A 9,538-nucleotide genomic window follows, 5' to 3' on the forward strand; every position below is an offset into this window, starting at 1 on the left:
AATTGTTTTTTACTACAGGGGTTGTCTTTATCTGAAATTGCAGACAGCCTTCTGTCTGCAAGGCTGATAAGGGTAATGCTAGGTCAAAAAACACAGCTTGTTTAAGAGATATTGGTAGTTCATAAACTGTATTTATTGCTAATCACTGAGGAGGCAACTGAATTTAAAATGAACTCAAGTGTTTTCTTCTTTCCTATCCAAACTTGGATCCTTTTTATTTATTTATTTATTTTTAAAAATTTATTTATTCATTTTTTTAGAGAGGAGAGGGAGAGACAGAGAGAGAGAGAGAGGAGAGACAGAGAGAGAGAAGGGGGGAGGAGCTGGAAGCATCAACTCCCATATGTGCCTTGACCAGGCAAGCCCAGGGTTTTGAACCAGCGACCTCAGCATTTCCAGGTCAATGCTTTATCCACTGCGCCACCACAGGTCAGGCCTTGGATCCTTTTTAGATGGACACTACATAAACTTATGTAATACCTTTATTTGAGATAGCAATCCAAACTCTGTGGTCAGTTCCTACAGTAACTAAAAATGAACAACAAAAAACCACATAACTTTTTTCTGAGAATATTTAAGCCTAAAACAACACAGGCTTTGCTTATTCCTCAGTACTCTTCCTCACAGAAGAGGAAGTTGAACTATATATTTCCTGCAATCCCTTATAACACTAACATTCCATGGTTCTTGACTTAGAATTTAGAGGCATAGTCTACAGCTACTGTGAAATGAAATAAAACATTCTTTGAGTAAAGGTATTTATTTTTAATTTTTCAAATCTGTAAACTATGAATGAGATTATTCAACAAACCCGTAAAAGTATAACTTAAAATGTTGCTGGAGAAGGAGAGGTGACATTTACTTAGATACTTGATATTACTTATGTAATTTCATTTCATCTTCCAAAACAACTCTGGGAAGTTTTATTATTTCACTTTTAAATGAGGCGGCAGTCTCAGCAAAGTTTAAGTGGCTTGTCCAGTGACATCAACAGCAGATAGGGCCAGAATTCAAACTTTGGTTTATAACCATAGTCATTACATCCATTGTGTATGAATTAAATACAATGCTGGCCCTGGCTGGTTGGCTGAATGGTAGAGCATTGGCCAGGCATGTGGAAGTTCCAGGTTTGATTTCCGGTCATGGCACACAGAAGCACCCATCTGCTTCTCCACTCTTACCCCTCTTGCTTCTCTCTCTCTCTCTTCTCCTCCCCTCCTGCAGCTATGGCGTGATTAGAGAGAGTTGGTCCTGGTGCTGAGGATGGCTTCATGGTCTCCGCTTCAGGTGCTAAAAAATGGCTCCTGCTGCAACAGAACTAGGCTCCCAGATAGGCAGAGCATCGCCTCCTAGTGGGCTTGCCAGGTGGATCCTGGTTGGGCGCATGTGAGAGTCTCTCTGCCTCCCTTCCTCTCACTAAAATTTAAAAAAAAATTAGAAATATATAATGCTAAAATACACTGTACATTTCTGTGAAATAATTTAAATTGTTCAGTATATAAGTCAGGTTTTGTTGACATGGAGCAAATTATATATGAAGTTTTTCAGTGTACAAATAATTTGAAATGCATTAATAATGAAGTGATCATATTCACAGAAACCATTAGTATATTTGTTAATGGGCTATCCCAACAGAATAGGAGACATATGTCCTAAATGCTGTGACATAATACATACTTTCCCATTGGGTGAAACGAAGCCTATTTTGTTTGATTTGATCCTTTTATCTCTTCAGAAAAGCCCTTTGAAGATCCATTTTAAGCAGCAGGTAATAAGTTACAACTGAAATACAAAGAGCAAATTTTTCCTAAACAAAAAAATAGTTTTATTTTTTAAAGTAAAATAAGGTTACCCCTCTCCCCCAAATGAAATAGGTAACACCAGGAAACAGGTGTAATCTTTTTTTTTTTTTTTAGAGAGAGAGAGAGAGAGAGTCAGAGGGATAGATGGCGACAGACAGGAATGGAGAGAGATGAGAAGCATCAATCATCAGTTTTTCGTTGACACCTTAGTTGTTCATTGATTGCTTTCTCATATGTGCCTTGACCGCAGGCCTTCAGCAGACCGAGTAACTCTTTGCTTGTGCCAGCGACCTTGGGTTCAAGCTGGTGAGCTTTGCTCAAACCAGGTGAGCCTGCACTTAAGCTGGCGACCTTAGTGTCTCGAACCTGGGTCCTCCGCATCCCAGTCCGACGCTCTATCGACTGGGCCACCGCCTGGTCAGGTGAAAACAGTGTAATCTTTAACGAGCTCCTTGGATTTTTCACAACCTCTTTCAGAAAACCAAGAGTAAGAGGCAACAGAAGCCCAACCGTGAGAAGCTCCTCTTTTCTCCAGGGAACCGGCAGCCCCGCTCCCCGCCACCAGGCTGGTCCCTCGGTCAGTTAGAGCGATCTCCGCGCCCTCTTGCGGCCTCAGGGGTGAGGCGCTGGGAAGGCGGCTGCTGGATGTGTCACCCACAGGACCAAGTCGGGTCACTTAGAGACAGATACATCTCTGTGGGGCCGCCTTCTCGTGACTCGCCCAGCGCTTCCAGCTCCCACCCTTCGGCCCAGCTCTCCCCATGCCTCCCCTCAACTTCTGCCGCCACCTCTGTCAGGAAGACGAACCTCTTTGTCACCCCGCCACCAGGCCTTTCATAAACTCCCTCAAGCGCTTGACTTTTGCTCCCCCGTCCTGTTAACAGTCCCTCTCGGATCTTGGCGGCCAAGGACAGCCCTTCCCTAACTCTCAAATCCGCCTCTGGGGAGAAGGAGGGGGGGACGCTGGGCGTGGCCTGCGCTCGCGTCCCGCAGCGGCCGCGCCCCCCGCCCGCCCCCGCCCCTTCTCTTCCCTTGCTCCGCCTCCTTCAGGTTCGTGTCCCGCGGGCGTGAAGGGCTGGGGCGGAGGGGGGCGCGCATGCGCGCCGAGGGTGGAGCCGCTGGGCAAAGAACCGGAAACTTAGAGACAAAGTTCCGAGCCCCGCCTCTCGCCTAGTTGCCCAGCCGTCTGGCCTCGCGGACTCGCCATCCACCGACCCACTACCAACAAATCTGCCCGACTCTCGCGTTCACCATGTCTGGTTCCTCCAGTGTCACCGCTATGAAGAAAGTAGTTCAACAGCTCCGGCTGGAGGCCGGGCTCAACCGCGTGAAGGTGAGCGGGGGCGGGCGGCGAGGGGGAGGGGAAGGCGACGGAGGGCGGCCGCCGGCGGCCGAGCTGGCTGGGGCGGGCGGGACTCGCTTCCCTTGGGGAAGACGCGAGCTCGGTGGCCGCAGCGACCCGGGCCGCCAGCTTTAGAGGCTTAGCGGTGTGGATCGGCGCTGTGGTTAGGGGGCGGCTGCTGCGACCTTCCGCCCCATAACTTCTCAAAGCGGGCTGGCCCCTGGGCTGACTGCGGCTTTCCGCATTCCGACCCTCCTCCCTCGCTCCCTCCCTCCGTGCTGACTCCCGGCGGACCGCGGCCGACAGCTGCTGCCCCGCGCCGTCCCGCACCCTTCCCGCCCTCTCTGCCAGCCTCTCGCGTCTCTCCTTACCCGACAGGGTTTTATCCGACTTTTGATAGAGAACAGACTTTTGTTTCCTTTTCTGTGTCAGACCTTTCCAAACCCACTCTCTTTAGGAATAGATTCTTCCCTCTAGCTCTCAGCCACCTCACATATACTTAAGAACGGAGTCTTGCATAACTTTGAACTCTAGGTTAAAGAAGTATGTGTTTTTGAAACTTTTCCGGTGGGTAAGGTTACCACTGGTGCCCTGTACAACCCACCTCGTACAAAGCGTACATTTCGTGTCCACTTGGCATGGTTTGCCCAGATCTGACCTTGGGGATATCTACAGGTCTGCATACCTCCAAAAAGTGATTAGGGTGGACTAATCCCACTTCTTTTGGCGTCTGGTTAGCATTGACCTTGCCTTCGGTTATTTACTTTGGGGGAAAAGACTTTTGTGTGTGTTGATGTGACAGCCTGATACTCATGTGCTATTCCAAGTTCCTCCTGACTTTTAAATCCCAAGAGGATTGGCTTCCTTTTGGTACAGGTTATTTTACAGGTCAAACGCTTTTAATTAAAAAAAGAAACGAGAGTAGACTATAAATCTTCACTCTGTTCCAAAAATTAGGCATTTTCCAAGATGATTTGATTCTGTGCTAATCAGATTAGTCTTTACTTCTCCAGAAATGTTTTGTGGAGTAAGTTGGTCTCCCATTTACCCTACTTCCTTAAATAGAAATGTCAGGGAATCTAACTTAATTGTGTCCACCTCAGGGGGAAGGGAAATTCCCACCGTCTTGGTGTGGGATTCCCCTTCCTGTCCTAGAACCCATTGCTGTTTGGAATTCATTTCGCTAATCTCTTGTCTGGATTTAACTTTGAAATTTTAAATCATGTATCTTAACCAAACTTTACATTATTCAGGTATGCCTTTGTCATAGATGGGAGTGGCCCACGGGGGTGGGGGAATACTGGTTGAAAGCTCTTAAGTGTTAAGTAGGGGTATTAGCCCTAGTCTCCAAAGACAATAAGATGAAGTTCTCAGACTAAAGTCCTACTAAAGCTTTATTATGAAATATTATTATTATTAGCCCCTCCAATAACTCCCCAACGTGATGCCTTCATCCCTATACTTAATTCTTTAGGAGGCTTCTGGTTGGTATCATTAAAGCCACAAGTGACTTGGTTTTAGAGTTCTCAATTTGTCTGATGCTAGGACTGGGGGTGGGTGGGGGTGGCATTCTACCTTGGGACCTTAAATGAGCTTTTTTTTTTTTTTTTTCAGATGAGTTACAAAATGTGGTTAGTTTGATTTCATTTTGTGCATCTTTTTAAATCCATGACTTTGTGCTAAGCGCTTTTTTCCCCAGTAATATTTTTAAGCTAACACAAGTTTACTGTTTAATGTTCTGAGTATAGTTGATAGAAATTATCCCAGAAGCTTGACAAATTCTCCCATGTGTAGGATGACCATATACTTACTTGATTGCCAACCCAGGATACTTTTCAGAGTGAAAGAGGGCACTAATAATTATGCCAGGATTATAGGGTTTCAGCCGCCTGGATGTTGCTTATTACAGTGACTTAGGGGCTAGCAGCTTGAATTTTAGAATTTTTGCCTCACTTTTCCTCACTCCTTGGAATTCTCATTGATCATGAATTTCACACTGATGGTTATGGGGCTGGATTTCAGGGGCGTTGAGATCTGTTTAAATGTCATCTCCTCAGAGACACCTTCCTGTAAGTCACAATCTAACAAACCGCTGTTGTCTCTCCAGGGAACTTTGTTTCTGAGAACTGTGAGCTCCATAACAGCAGGGACCTGGTTGCTTTTACGTATTCTTGGTGCCTAGAAGTATTTGGCACATAGTGGTGTCTGAGAAGTTTGTGAAAGGAAGTTAACTTGGAGCTTACTACACTTTAGGCAGAAAGTGAACAGATACTTGACTGTATTTTCACTGCTGGTTAATGTGAATGAAATCCAGTTATAAGATTGTGAAAAATTGTACTTTAGTTCTATATCTACCTTCTTTTTGGAGGGAGCAGAGTGGCCGTTTGTCATAGTACTTGGTACTAGGTAATGTAAAACCACTACTTTACCAAGTTGCTAAATAAACCTGTGGAACTCAAACATACAAATTAGTTGTGAGAGCAGTTTAGATTCATCTCAGGACGATGGATCCTTTTATCAGGTTGTTTGGTGTATAGCAATAATCTGTGGGCTTTCTTGATATAGAGAGCATCTGTGATGCTTCTGGACTGGACAACTGCTCTCACCCTTCTTGAGGAGAGTTAAAATGGAGAGTAAATTATTACTTTTCCCATCTTCCTAAACCAAAATTCCAGACTTAGGATATTTTATTCATTTTGGGCATCTTTTAGTCTCTGGTGTTCTACACCTTAACCATTCAGTTCATTTTTTTTTGTATCACCTTACCAGAATATATACAAATAGTTGATGTTTAAATGATACAGGAAGAAAACAAACTGTAAAGCCATAAAAGTTCCTTTGGTCCTGTTTGAGTGGCATTGCATACATGTAGGAAAATTACTAAGTCACATTTAAGGCATATAAATATACAGTTTCTTAAAGGCAGGCTACTCAGTGAAGTTAAAAGTAACTGAAGTTTGTTATCAGCTTTTCAGTCACCTGACACTGAGCAGAACGCTGTCACTGCCCAGTTTTGTAATACCAAACAGGTGATGATATTGATACCAAAACAATGGACTAAATTTGGATTTAGAACATTACATTCATTCACAGTACCAGCATTTTTCCAGTAATTCTGCCTTCAAGACAAGTAATAGTTTGCTAGAATTTTAATGCTTTTTTGCTTAACATGTACTATGGCATGTACTGCTATTTGCACTGCATTTAAAAAGCAAGATGTTACCCCCAAGGTTGCACTTGAACAGTCTGTTTATTAGTAAACTAGCAAGATGTGCTGTACTTGGCAGATAAATGGAATTGTACTGAATCATTTGATGCTTGTAATAAGCAAAGGAAAATATAAGCTAGTTTTATTTAATGTAATGCTTTAAGAGCCCAGTATTGACTGTTGACCTTCAATTAGTGTTTTTTAATGTGTTTATTGCAAATATTTTGAAATATTTGAGAAACCTTTTCCTTAAAACATTCTTACCACCTCCCACTCCCTCCCCTTATGTATAGGTTTCCCAGGCAGCTGCAGATTTGAAACAATTCTGTCTGCAGAATGCACAACATGACCCCCTGCTGACTGGAGTATCTTCAAGTACAAATCCTTTCAGACCCCAGAAAGTCTGTTCTTTTTTGTAGTGAAATTAATCTTTGAAGGTAAGTTTCCCTAGAGTAAAACAAAACCGCACTTGCACGAGTATGTAGTTAAGTCTTTTTCTTCGCCTTTGCACTTTTGTTTCGCACTGCAAGTTTCTGGTGTTTTGTGAAGAAAGTGAGCATTGATGGAATTACTGATTTATAGTACTGTTGCCATTTTACCATAAAAAGGGTTAAATAGATTATTTAATAACCATAAAGGATATAGGAGAGTTACTAGAAAATTCCACTGCTGTGACAAGCCATGTTACTTTTTAAAACATTGGTGTATTTTGAGGTCCCTAAGTACTGGTTTAAGTTTGTGTAAGTAGCAGTTTTTTAAAAATCTGGTGTTTATGGGGATGACTTAAAGCACTACCAGTTGACTTGGATTGGTTCTGATGTTTTTGCTCTAATAGAATTCAGCTATAGGGAGGGCATCAAAAAATTGGGAGTTGTGAATGCAAGAGAAAATGAGATAAATAAGCGGACTTCCAAATTTTAATCTGTGCCTGTCAGTGTGTGCAAAAACATGTTAGTCCAAAAGAAGTGTGAGATTAAAACATGCTGTGGACAATTTAAAATGTAACCTAAGGATGCTCCCTTTTCTACAGCCATAGTACTTTAGTCAGGGTGTGTACTCACTATGTAGTATTGACTGAAGAGAAGCAACCTTAAACTAATAGTGCTTTAAAAAAAGAGAGACTGTATGGCACACACCCTTTACAAACATTCTAACTCTTCAAAATCCAGGAAGCTGCTTCCTAAAATACCTTGTTACGTAGTTGTGCCCTCCCAGATTAAGCTTTGTAGACTTGGGAGTGTCCAGGAAGTTTGTATAAGTACAACATATTTTCCAGTAAATACAGTGATTGGTTAAGATCTTTTGAAACACCACTGGGGAACAAAAGTACCTTTCAATAACAGGTTTTCCTTTCAATATGGAAGTAATTATTTTTAACACTCTAGTTCCTATGTAAGTTTAATAGTTCCTTGCTTATGGCGGTATTAATTCTTCGTGGCAGTTTTTGGGAATTATGTATTTTTATGGGTTATTAAAGATCTTTTTACAACTTCTGTCCCAGTTGTATGCTTTTTACAAAATAGCTTATTTTCATTTGATATAAAATACTGTTAAGAAGCCTAGCTCTTAACTGGCAGTTAATAGTGTACATTTCACAGGAGCCTGCAGATAACTGTTAAATGACTTGATCAAGATTATAAATAAATATTGCTGGGACAGTAACCCAGGTTTCAAAGTAAAACAATGGTTATGAATCCTGGCAGTATAATAAAATAGCTTGGTATAGATATTAATATTTGAAACACTTCTGACTAGGAAAAAATTTTTTCATGTAAAAACATTTCTTCTCAAATTTAATGTATCTCTTTATTAAAATGCAAATTCTAATTCAGTGGGTCTGAAGTGAAGCCTTATAATCTGTTTCTTACAAACTCCTAGGTTATACTAATGCTGGTGGTCCCAGGTCCACAGCAAGTAGCATGAAAAGAATTTACAGTTCAGTCTTTATACTCATAGCTTTTAAAAAGATGATTTTCAGACATTTTTTAGAGAAAGAGGAAGAGAGCGAGAGAAAGAAACATCAATTTGTTGTTCCACTTATTTATGCATTCATTGGTTGATACCTGTATGTACCCTGACTGAGAATAGAACCTGCAACCTTGGTGTGTCAGGACAGGGCTCTAACCAGCTGAGCTACTGGGCTAGGGCCTTGGTTGGCAAACTCGGCTTGTGAGCCACATGCGGCTTTTCCACAAAATACCACGTGCAGGCGCTACCTTGATAAGGAATGTACCTACCTGTATAGTTAAGTTTAAAAAATTTGGCTTTCAAAAGAAATTTCAATTGTTGTACTGTTAATAATTGGCTCTGTTGACTAATGAGTTTGCTGACCACTGGGCTAGGGCATATACCGTATTTTTCGCTCCATAAGAGACACTTTTAACCCTAAAAGTGGAAGGGGGAAAAGCCCGTGCGTCTTATGGAGCGAAAAATACGGTATTTTATTAAATATTTTAACACCATTTGGTTCAGAATATTTTTTTATTATTTTCCTCCTTTAAAATCCTAGGTGCGTCTTATGGAGCTAAAAATACGGTATATGGTTTTTTATAATTAAAAAAAAAAAGACCAAGTTAATTTATCAACAGTTAGTATAGGGAAAACACAAATTACCATGATCAGTATACCTAGAAATAACCAGTTAGCTCTTACCTTTAAGAGAAATGTTTTTTTAAAAACGAGGATCCAGAGTATATAGTTATTCATTTTCTTTAAAAAACAATTATGAATTATCTTAAGTACTGTATTACTTGTAAATGAGGTGCTCAGTGGTTGTAAGGTAATTCTACTTAATTGAATAGTTCTTTGACATTTTATCCTAATTTGTTTTTTCTCATTTCAGGTGTTCTAAACCACTTTTCATGGCTGGAGAATATTCAAAGAGACCGAAATATGAAGCCTGTACAAAAAGCTTATTCCTGTAACACGTGCCATACTACACAAAACTTCTGCTTCTGTCAGTCCTTAACATCTACCTCTCTGAATTTTCACGAATTTCTGTTTCACAAGGGTAATTATTTTATATACACTGGCAGCAGCAAATAAAATACCTATAAAAGTTTTTTTGCTTAATTATTGGTAATATACTATATTAATTTTTTTTGAGCACCTCAACTAAATGCTAATTTTTCCATTTTCACCATGGGTTTTTTTTTTTCAGTGTTCTACCAACTTCTCTCACATAAC

General features: G+C 41.1%; 1 protein-coding gene across 1 annotated transcript; it reads left to right on the forward strand.

Annotated features, from left to right (window-relative positions):
• Positions 1-2,917: 2,917 nt before the first annotated feature.
• On the forward strand, positions 2,918-9,508 carry GNG5 (G protein subunit gamma 5). Its single transcript, XM_066268787.1, has 3 exons — positions 2,918-3,135; positions 6,646-6,789; positions 9,195-9,508. The coding sequence occupies exons 1-2, from the start codon at positions 3,055-3,057 to the stop codon at positions 6,769-6,771; spliced, it is 207 nt and encodes a 68-aa protein (XP_066124884.1). The 5' UTR covers positions 2,918-3,054; the 3' UTR covers positions 6,772-6,789; positions 9,195-9,508.
• Positions 9,509-9,538: the final 30 nt, after the last annotated feature.

Source organism: Saccopteryx bilineata, chromosome 3 (genome assembly GCF_036850765.1).
Source record: "Saccopteryx bilineata isolate mSacBil1 chromosome 3, mSacBil1_pri_phased_curated, whole genome shotgun sequence".
Classification (NCBI taxonomy): Eukaryota; Metazoa; Chordata; class Mammalia; order Chiroptera; family Emballonuridae; genus Saccopteryx; species Saccopteryx bilineata.